This window comes from Diabrotica virgifera, chromosome 4 (assembly GCF_917563875.1).
Source record: "Diabrotica virgifera virgifera chromosome 4, PGI_DIABVI_V3a".
In the NCBI taxonomy this organism is placed as follows: domain Eukaryota; kingdom Metazoa; phylum Arthropoda; class Insecta; order Coleoptera; family Chrysomelidae; genus Diabrotica; species Diabrotica virgifera.
The window spans coordinates 207,125,021-207,136,602 of NC_065446.1; the positions used below are offsets into that span (position 1 = coordinate 207,125,021).

The 11,582-nt window shown below is 33.2% G+C and overlaps 2 protein-coding genes across 4 annotated transcripts in view; one reads left to right on the plus strand and one right to left on the minus strand.

The window, feature by feature from the left end:
• The window catches only part of LOC114332474 (RNA-binding protein Musashi homolog 2-like), a 340,999-nt gene that overhangs the window by 311,582 nt on the left and 17,835 nt on the right, over positions 1–11,582 (plus strand). For all 3 annotated transcript variants that reach the window (XR_007697837.1, XM_028282269.2, XM_028282270.2), the window contains one exon: positions 1,895–2,251. Coding sequence is in view for 2 of the 3 variants with exons in the window: in XM_028282269.2 (XP_028138070.1) it covers positions 1,895–2,251 (357 nt within the window). In the remaining variant the exon portion in view is untranslated. The remainder of the gene's footprint in view (positions 1–1,894; positions 2,252–11,582) is intronic.
• LOC114332479 (uncharacterized) overlaps positions 1–11,582 on the minus strand; it is a 287,210-nt gene that overhangs the window by 202,227 nt on the left and 73,401 nt on the right. The window lies entirely within an intron of this gene.

Consider the following 11,582-nt stretch of genomic DNA (forward strand, 5'->3'; position numbering starts at 1 on the left):
GCCTCTGTCAGTTTTTCCAAAGTGACGAGAATGTCTTTGTAAATGCCATGTCGCATTTACGGCATCGCCTCTTGCACTCCACCGCGTGTCTTGAACCCTTTTTAAGAAACTTTTGCCTGTAGCTGCTATCAGAACTTCCGAACGATGTGTCGATGAGGAAAAAAGAATAGCAACGTTCCAAACTGCCAAAAAAAGTTACTGAATCCACCTCAACTGAGCCAGCGTGTAAACAAACTAGGTTTAACGAATGATTTGAGCTAGATACGAATTCAACTTTAGGGTTTATTTCTTGAATTCTTTGCTGAACTCCTGAATACTTTCCAGCCATAACAGCAGCATTATCATATGCTTAGCCTTTACAGTTGCTTATATCTAGGCCATCAGCTTGAATCGTGTCCAAAATCATCTTTGCAATTCCTTCAGTAGTTTTGTCTTAGTTTCAATGAAATCTATAAAAGATTGCATTACTTTTACTTCCTGATTTTCAATTACTACGTATCTTAATACCTGACTTGTTTGATCTTTATGAGAAAGATCTGGAGTGCTGTCGAATATAATAATTGAATAATACTTAGCCTTTTTTATTTGTCCAATGATATGTTGGCGAACATTATTTCCCAAAATTGCAATAAATTCGTTTTGTATTTGTGGTGATAAATAAGTGATTGAAATTTTGCTACACATTTTAGAACTTATAAGATGTTCACGACACGAGGTACAGGATCGTATTTTGCAATTAAATTAACCAATTCTAAAAAGTTCCCTCTATTGGTACTGGTGTCGTTTTCTATATATCCACGTAAAGCCAAATTTTGTTTGGCAACAAACCTTATAATATCAAACATTCTGGATCGCAATTTCCTGCCATTTCTTTATTTCTTTTGCCACTATGTCTTGCTCTTTTTTGTCAATAGTCTGTCATTTTTGAAGTCTGCTCTCCAACTCCTTCCATTTGCAATAATTTTGGATGTGTAGTGCACTTGATTCGTGACTTGAAACCTGAGGGTTTAATTTCCACCAAGTATTAAATCCATCAGATGAACAAAATTTAGATCCATTCGGTGAATTTACGTTCTCAAATAAACGACAACAAAAGCAAAATAATGATGCTTTAGCTTTAGATGGAGAATAAGCCATCCAAGCACGCAAAACTTTTTCGCCGTTAGTCAATGTACGGCAAAACCATTCCTAATAAGCCGTCTTGTCTCTACTTTTGATTTTAAAGATTCCTTTCAATCGGTCCGAATTTGTAGTTGCGATAAAAATATAAAATGGTTCAAATATTTACAAAATATTTTTATTATTTATTGTTAAATTTTTGCCGCCCCCTAAAAAGTGCCGCCCGGGGCGCGCCGCCCCCACTACGCTACGCCACTGCACTATATACATTAATAGTAAAGGAGACATAATATATCCCTGCCTAACTCCTCTCCTGATTTCAATTTCTGGACTGGGTTCGTTATCTATTACAATTTGTGCTCTTTGATTCCAGTAAAGAAGTCCCTTTTGTCTATGTTTTTGTCTTTAGAATTTGGACTAATTTTTCATGTCTTACTTTGTCAAATGCTTTTTCAAAATCAACGTAACAAACATGCACATCTACATTCATATCCATGCATCTTTGAGCTAACACATTAAAAGCAAACAACGCCTCTCTGGTTCCTAGTCCGTTTCTGAACCCAAACTGACTATCATCTATTCCTTCTTCCAGTTTTATGTTTATACGACCATGTATTATTTTCAAAAAGAATTTGAGAATGTGACTTATTAATGATATTGATCTGTATTCAATGCAATCTTTAGCGTTTGTATTTTTAGGGATAGCACAAAATTTTTTAATACAAATAATAAATATACATGTTGTATCTTGTTGTTAATGTATTTTATTTTACAGAGAAGTCGAGGTTTCGGTTTCATCACATTCTCAGAACCATCAAGTGTAGAGAAAGTACTGAAGGTTCCAATACATACATTGGACGGAAAAAAGATTGACCCAAAACACGCAACACCCAAAAATAGACCAAAGCAACCAAACAAGACTAAAAAGATATTCGTAGGAGGCGTCAGTCAGGATACATCAGCCGATGAGGTTAAAGGCTATTTTAGTCAATTTGGGAAAGTAGAGGAGACTGTAATGTTAATGGATCAGCAGACCAAAAGACACAGAGGATTTGGATTCGTAACCTTCGAGAGTGAAGATGTTGTTGATAGAGTTTGCGAAATACATTTTCACACTATTAAAAACAAAAAGGTATGTATACTTTATTCTTATATAATGGATGCCCCACAAGGCAGGTAGTAAGATAGTTTTATACTATTTTCATTCTATTTTTTTTGTATCTAATACGCTCACCGGCACAAAATTCCGCCACCCAAAATTTTTGATTAAGTTTGACAATTTATATTTTTACTCCGATTTTCAAGTTTCTTGCATAGGGGAGTGTGACTTAAATGTGCTATTAACCCCTTCCGCTCCAGGCCACTTTTTGAGATAGGGAGCTGAATACCAGCAAAAGTTTTTTAATGAAAATACATTTTACGATAGTTATGATGTATAACAGAAGAGATATTCACCTATGGAGCCAAAAAAATGTTTGAAGCAATTTGAATTTATATGACAATTTATAGTGTTTACCAGAATATCCACCCTTGGATATCGATTGTACTACCAAAATATCCACATCTGGATACCATTAAAATGTATCTATTTCTATTATTTAATTTATAAAGTCACGCTAAATAAAAATAAAGCATATATAAAAAGACAGTGAACAATTTAATTATATTCAGAACAAAGCAAAAAGTAAAAGAACATTATTTTGATTACTTATGAAAACTTTCAAAATGTTCCATTGAGCAAAGTCCAGGTTTGTCCGGACAAGCAATGCAACATTTTCTCGTTAGTTTACGCACTCCACGTCTTTTACAAATTACACAAACTTTTCGTAGAGCCCTCTTTTTTCCAATTTCTTTTGGAAAATCGGCCATTGCATGCAACGGTTTCCGAGATGTAGTAGGTTGATTTTTTTTATTCATTTCTTGATATCCTTTACTATATTTTAGAAGTATCCCCCGGCAGCAGAGTTTGGTATATTTATACATTGACACTTGTTTTTGATGGGCTTGGATGTAAAATATTCTCGAGTTCAATAGCATAAGATGTAAAAGGTGCAAACCTATTTTGGTGAACCACGTGTAGGATTTCCGCAAAGGACTGTACGGTTCAACATCTTGGTCCACTGCATCAACTGATCCCATATGTTGATTGTAGAATTCTACATGTTTCGGTTTGTTATAATAGAGAATATTTCCTCCTACAATATATCGTTGTCTTTCGCAAAATCCTGCAGTATGTTTACTGGTAAGCAGATAAACGTCATTGTTGTCCTTGTAGCGCACTAGAAGGAGCATATCCTTCCGAACAAAACATGATTGTTGCTTATCTAATGGAACCAATGTTAATTCTTTTGGAACGCCCCTATTTGATCGAATAGTGCCTGTAAGGAAAGTCTGTTGTGTCAATAGAAACTCGCAAAGACGAACTGATGTATACCAATTATCTAAAATCACTTCACGATTACTGTTCAGTAGGTTTTGGCAAGGATAAACTACTAATTTCTCGGAAAAAGAAAGGTTTTCTGTTCCTGAAATGTGCGATATGTCATATATATCTTTGCCGATAGATATACAAAAATTCCAGGTGTATCCTCGAAGTTCAGGCGCACTGGGACATAAGGAAAATATTTTGATGCCAAATCGACTTCTTTTGCTTTTTATGTGCTGTCGAAAATGGAGTCGACCTTTATACAACATAAGTTGCTCATCTACTGCGAAAACTGGTCCTGGATCCACTAAGTTTTGACAATTATCTCTAATAAGTGCAATAAAAATGCCTAGTCTGCTAAGCGATGCATTACTTTTGGCAAGTTCTGGTGGTGAAAATCGAAGGAATTTAAGAATTGACAAAAATCGGTTTCGACTCATAACAGATTTATGAAAACATGGAGGACCAGTGCATATATTATCTGTACTCCAATAATCTGAAATTTGCGGACACTTGGTCAATCCACTGAGAAAATATAGCGCGATAAATACATACATTTCTTCTGTTGTCACTGGTTCATAAGTAAGACCAAACACTTTCATGGCAGTGTGTGGATTATCACTAAAATATTTATCAGCTCTTTGATCGGTCCATTCGCATATTTTTTTAACAATACTGCTACTTACAAATGACTCAAAACAGTTTACAGCTTCCATACAATCTTGAAAGTCAATAGCTGGGTGAAAGTTATAGTCAGCACGAAATTCGGGTATATCTCTGGGAAGCTTATCATCAAACGGATCTGTAACGGCTGTCCAGCCGCCACTCATTTGTACCCCATCAATGACTTCTTCCTCATCCGTTGATGAATAATTGCTGTCTGAATAGCTCTCGAAGTCACTATCAGACATTTCATAACTCAAATCACTATCACTCTCGAGATCCGAATCCATTTCAATTTATAAAACACAATTACGTACCTAATAGGCAATAAAAAGAACACGTGCTCTCTCAGCAAACTCTAAAAGTGTACTAAATAAATGTCAAGTGTACTAAATAAATATCTTGCCGCTGCATTGGGTTGCCACCAGACTGAACTTTGACCTTGAGCTGTTTACATTATTCTGGGAATTGTGTAAAAAAAATGGCTAACCATAATATCGCCGTATGGATATCCATATCCTACCGTGATCCAAATTAATCTACAGAGCACTACACCACTTTTACAGAGTGAAGTAATATCCCTATATGAATATCCGTATGTGGATATCGTGGTAAAGTTCGCCATACCTAAAAATATCCATACGTGGATACGATGGAGCGGAAGAGGTTAAGTGTGGATAACATTAAAATTTTTAAACTAATTATGACATTTCTTCAAAAAATTAAATTAAAAGTGTGAATGTAAAACTAATCGTTTGAATGAATAGGTATTTCTTTTGTATTATGTAATGTATGAATGAGATATTTACTGTAATTAATTATATTATTTTGTAACCTATGTATGTTTTTAGTTCTTACCGTAGTGAAAAAGAAAAAAAAAATAATATAGTTGTATTTATTAACATAGTACGTAGGCATTGTTATTTGTAAGCTTTAATTTTTTTTTATTTTTTATTTTTAAGTGTATACTGGACAATTTTATACTTATGAACGAATAATAATTGTATATGTAGTTACGTGGCTAAAGGTTCTAAACCAAGGCCAGAATAAAATAAAAAAAAAAAAGTTTCTTGCATCAGTTTGTAGGTACATATTTTCATGTCGTTTGTTATTATTCCGTCAACACAAAAGTTTTGCTTAGATGGCATTATACGGGGGTGAATGGAAGCGTTGTATTCTGTCCTAACTTTAAAAAATTGTGTGGATAAATTCGAGGGCTGATTTTGTTAAATCCTGATTTTGTTACATACTGATTTGTATTATACTGGAGGTATCCCTAAGATTTTGTTTTTTTTTAATTATCCGAATATCTCTTTTCTTTTAAAAGTTGTAAATAAAAACACTGCTTTGAAGGTTTACTTAATTAAAAATATCAAACGCACTAATATTAACAACACAAAATAAAATTAACAACAAAACAATTCAATAGCGGGTATGTCCACCTCTCGCAGTAACCACTGCTCGTAATCTGTTTGGCATCGAATAAAGATGTGTTATCCTTGCCTGGGGAATAGCCCGTTATTCCTCTACTAAGGCCATAACTGTACCAAATTCTCTGGAGGCCTTGGAGACGGCAAATAGCTATTTTAATTCATCCCATAAATGCTCAATAGGATTGAGATCCGGGCGGCATGCCGGCTATTCTAATCTTATCAATCCAACCTCTATTCAAGATATTCAGTCGTGTGATGGATGACCGAAGTTAAGCTTTAACGTTTGAGTTAAAGTTAAGATAACTCTCAGGAATAACGATGCCCATAACTATTTAGGTAAAATTCGGTGTGATGTATCAGTCAGAGTTATGAGATAGTTATTTGATCAACGTTATTTTAGAAATACAGTTTGAGGAAAAAAGGTTGAAGTAACAAAGAAATATTATGTAGAAATAGTACAAGTTGGAGTGAGCGCGAGAGATAGTTCGGAACATAGTAGATGACCGTGGAAGGAAATCCCCATCGTCGGCCACCGTCGATGACCGAACAGTGCCGACCAGCAAACAGCTGTTCGGTGTTGTTTCAAACCTTTCAAACAGTAGATAGAAACAGGGTTGCCAGATTGGTGTATTTTCCCACAATTTTGGGGTAATTTGAAAGCGTGGAAATTTTTGTAAGCAGAAATTGTAGTGGGATTTTTTGGGGGCGGAAAATTATGGAGTATTTTAAGGGGTCATGGTAAATTAAATTTGCGAATATACATAGAACTGCGTATATTATACAGGTGATTATACTCCCATAAAATGAAGACCATAGGAACTATTAATTATTTCCAGGGCCCTCGTTGATAAGTAGTATAATTTTGGTGTACTGTTCTCTTCATTTGACTACTATGTAATTTATTAGAATGCGGCAAAAATTTAAATGTGGGGTATTTGGGCTTCAATTTGAGGGAATTTCAGTTTCTAAGTGGGGGATTTATAAAATATCATCTGGCAACTCTGGATAGAAAGCTCAGTAGATACTTCAAATAAAATTTCAACTTGTATCTCTCGATTTGATTTTTGTATCATTTTTAAAATTGTATTACCCTTCTATTCTTATTTATTAAATTATTAGCTTCTAAATTCACTTGATAGACCAGGGCGCATCTGCAAAAATATTAGTACATTTGGACGTTGAGAGGTGACTCAAATTTTTTTGCAGAAATTGCTTGAAAATAAATCAAATAATAATATTTGAGTTATCCTCCCTCTCAAAAAGGTCCGGAACATTGTTTAAATAATCAAAATGTCAAAAAATTAAGGAAAAATTCGATTTTTTCCTTGGTTTTTTGATTATAACTTTAAAAGTATTAATTTCCGAGAAAAGTTGTACTGACATAAAAGTTGCGTAATTAAATTTCCTACAATATAGAATTGGTTAAAAATTTAAGAAATAGTCACCCTTGTTGCAAAATAGCAATAATTGTTAAAAAAACATACAAAAACAAGTATTCGCATTTTACGTTTTTCAACCATTTATGCTAAACTTAGGACCTTCATATTTCACCCTGAAAAATTTTATGATACAGTAAAATAATACTTTAAATTTCATTAAGATCGGTTCAATATATTTTGCAAAATAAATTTTGCAATCCAGCTTTCGTAAAAAAAAATTCATTTTTTCAAAATGTTACAGGACTGAAAATAAAGCAGATAGCAAGTTGAAATTTTTTTTGCATATAGAAGTGTACTGTACCTTTTATTTGCAATTTTGCAAAATTAAAATCGCTTAACAACACGGCGTCAGGAATTTTTTTAAATAAACATTAATTATTGGTGCTACGCACAGGACAGCGGATAGGTTGCTCTGATTGGGCATTCCAATGACCTTTGATAATGATTGATACATTTTAATTTGTATGACATTTCGATATAAATAAATAAATTTGTTTATTGCAAAATAAAAACACATACTCTATCGTTTGAAATAACACTTTTATTAGCAAAAACTTTCTTTGTTCATATATTTTACCTTAAATAATAAAAGTTTATTATTTTTAAACACATGCAATTGTTTAAACAATATTTCACAAACAATAATAAAATTAGTTTGATTTTTGTGGAATTAAAAAATTAAAATACAACAAAATATAGAGTAAGAAAATAATATATTAGATAAAGATTAGAAGAAATTTTGGTGGAAATCAACCTGTGTGAATCGAACACCGCTGTCCTGCTCATAGCACCAAAAATTATTCTTTATTTCAAAAATTTTCTGACGCCGTGGTAATTAATAGATTTTAATTTTGAAAATTGCAAATGAAAGGTACAGTACACTTCTATAAGCAAAAAAAAATTCAACTTGCTATCTGCTTAATTTTCAGTCCTGTAACATTTTGAAAAAATGAATTTTTTTTGCGAAAGCTGTATTGCAAAATTTATTTTGCAAAATGTATTGAACCGATCTTAATGAAATTTATAGTATTGTTTTACTGTATCATAAAGTTTTTTTCGGAGAAATATGAAGGTCCTAAGTGTAGCATAAATGGTTGAAAAACCTAAAATGCGAATACTTGTTTTTGTATGGTTTTTTCGCAATTATTGCTATTTTGCAACTAGGGTGACTATTTTTTAAATTTCATAACCAACTCTATATTGTAGTAAATTGAATTACGCAACTTTTATGTCAGTACAACTTTTCTCGGAAATTAATACTTTTAAAGTTATAATCAAAAAACGAAGAAAAAAATCGAATTTTTCCTTCAATTCTTGACATTTTGATTATTTAAACAATGTTCCGGACCTTTTTGAGAGGGAGGATAACTCAAATATTATTGTTTGATTTATTTTCAAGCAATTTCTGCAAAAAAATTTGAGTCACCTCTCAACGTCCATCTCAAAACAGATCCGCCCTGGACTATGAGTAGATACTTCAAATAAAATTTCAACTTGTATCTCTCGATTTGATTTTTGTATCATTTTTAAAATTGTATTACCCTTCTATTCTTATTTATTAAATTATTAGCTTCTAAATTCACTTGATTTCTGTCTAAAAACAAGTCAAAAGATGAACCTAACCTTCATATCCTTACATAACTACAAAGTTATCTCATAACTTGAGGTTTAACGTCGCGTTATATGTAAAGTGACAGTTGATATACCAGATAACTCAAGAACTGTCAAGAAATAACGCAAGTAGTTAAGTTAAGTATGATACATCACACCAATTCGAGGATTATAACATAACTACAGGATAACTTTACGTTAACGATAACTTCGGTCATCCATCACACTCAGTTTTTTTTATTTACAAAAAATTGTACAGCTCTTACAAGAAAGGAGATATTCGGAGAATTCAAAAAGCAAAATCTTAGGAATATATCCAGGATAATACAAAAGAAGTTATGTAACAAAATCAGCCCTCCAATTTTTCCACAGAATTTTTTAAAGTTGGGAGAAAATACAACGCTTCCATTTACCCCTGTATAATGCCATCTAAACAAAAATTTTTCGCTACCGAAATAATAACAAACGACACCAAAATATGTACCTATAAACTGATGAAAGATTCTTGAAAATCGGAGTACAAATTAATAATAAAGTAAATTGTCAAACTTAATTAAAAATTTTGGGTGGCGGAATTTTGTGCCGGTGAGTGTATATTAACAAACTTTTTTTGTTAATTTTATTGTCATTCATTTGTTTTATCTTTATTTTGGGCGATCCTTACGCTTTTCCAATTATTTTCGTAATGTTTGCTTCATTTCCTCTCCGAATAAGAAGATGTAACCATAGATTTTAATTTTTTTAAATAAACAACAAGCATAACATTCAGGTTTTGCCCGTCGAGTTCAGCACTAGTAGATCAAGTTAGAGAGAACATGATAATACAATTGCAATGCCTGGAACACAAACTTCATTCTTTTATTCATCGATCACTCTTCTTAAGATTTTTCGCGCGAAACGTTTAAGCGGTTCTTGGTACTTATGTGTGAGTGACCACGTTTCCGCTCCATATGCTAGCAGTGGTCTTATTAGTGTTTCATAGACGGTCATTTTAAATTTCTGGTTAGTTTTCAGGCCATATGTTTTCTCAAACCGTAATAACACTTATTGGCAAGCACTATTCTTCTTTTAATCTATTCACTGACGTTGTTATCTTTAGTCAACAAAGATCCCAGGTATGTGAAGGTGTCCTCACCTTCCAGTTCTAAACCGTCGTTTTTTTTTCTAGGTGTCTGGTTGCTTGACCTAGTACAACACGTATTTTGTCTTTTGGGCATTTTTATTTAGTCCCACTCTGTGTGCAGATGCCCTTAACGACCAAAAAGCATCTCTGCCGTTTCCAGTAGTCTTTGTGTTGTGGCTGTATCGGGTCTTATTTCTGATGCATTTATCATTATTGGTCTTACACTGGCTTTATAAATTCTTGACTTCATCTCATTGTTAACATGTCGGTTTCGCCATACAGTGCTACTAAGGCATCCTGCCAGTCTATTTGCTTTTTGTACTTGATTTCTCACTTCTTTGTCCAGGTATTCGTAGCTTGACAATGTAATTCCAAGGTATTTTATTTCCATTACTTGTTTAGTACTGATACCATAAATTTCTATTTGACATCTGATTGGTTCTTTCCTGATTACTATTGTTTTAGTTTTGTGAGATGAAATTGTCATATTGAATTCTTGTGCTCTTATGTTAAATCTGTGGATTAATCTTTACAAACTATCTTCATCTTGGGCTAACAATATTGCGTCGCCTGCATAACAGAGTATGTTTACTTCTTTGTTTCTATTCTGTATCCTCTTCCTTTGTTAACGCTTAATGATTAAAATGAAGAGCATAGGATTCAATGAGTCTCCCTGTCTTATTCCGTTGCCTGTGTCTATAGTAAGTTGTCCATCCATTCTGACTTCCATTTTGTTTTTTGGTAGATAGATATCAATAGTTTTTATTATATGATATCTCGGAAGACTCCTATTATACAGAAGATGGATTATATCTTTGAGTCCTACTCTGTTAAATGCTTTCTTGTCAGACAATCAGAAGTCAATCAGACATAAAATTGCTGGTCTATTATACTCTAGTGATTTCTTAGTAGTTTGATTTACGACGAATATTGCATCTGCTAAACTTATCCTCTGATTTCATTAGTTCTTGTAGAATTTTAGTTATAAATTTTAGGGTAATATTTAACAAGTTAATACCTCTGTAGTTTCTGGCTGCTTTTTATTTCCTCTTTTGAATAGTAGAATTAGTTCCCCGCGTTCTCCATTCTTCCGGTATTTTATTGTGTTTTATGATTTTCTTAATTAATGTTGTTAATTGTTTTTTCATTGCTGCTCCACAATATTTCAGGAATTCGTTTGGTATTCCGTCCTTACCTGCAGCTTTTCTGTTCTTTAGCTTTTCAAGTGTTTTTTAAACTTCCTGTGTACTTATATTAACATCTTCATTTATGGTAATTTCTGGTGTAATTTCTTCTGTATAGAGCTTATATGTATTGGCATTCTTGTACTTGGCGGTAAAAATTTTTGTGTAATAGGCGTGGGACTCCTTCTTTGGCTCCTGGTTTCTTTTGCAACACCACTTTGCATAATGAGATAGTCATCCAGCATAATTTGACCCTTTCCTTTTTTCTTCGTCTCTTGTAGTCTACACATGCGTATATTTTTTCTACAAGCTATTTTATGATTACCTGCTCTCTTGTGTTTAGAGACTTCACGTTCCAAGTACCTATGAACTGTTTAGAGGTTTCTAGATGTGTTATATGTCTATAGTAAAGGCCAGAGTTAGTATGCAGTGTTAGTCTTACGACGCGCATAGATGCCGCTCATGTCGGCACAGTGATAGGTGCGTGTATACAACCGTAGGCGTAACCGTAGAGTCTTAAATAAAAAGAACAAAAATATTGGGTTGTAGAGCCAATGGATGATGATGATGGTGATTCTTAAATCC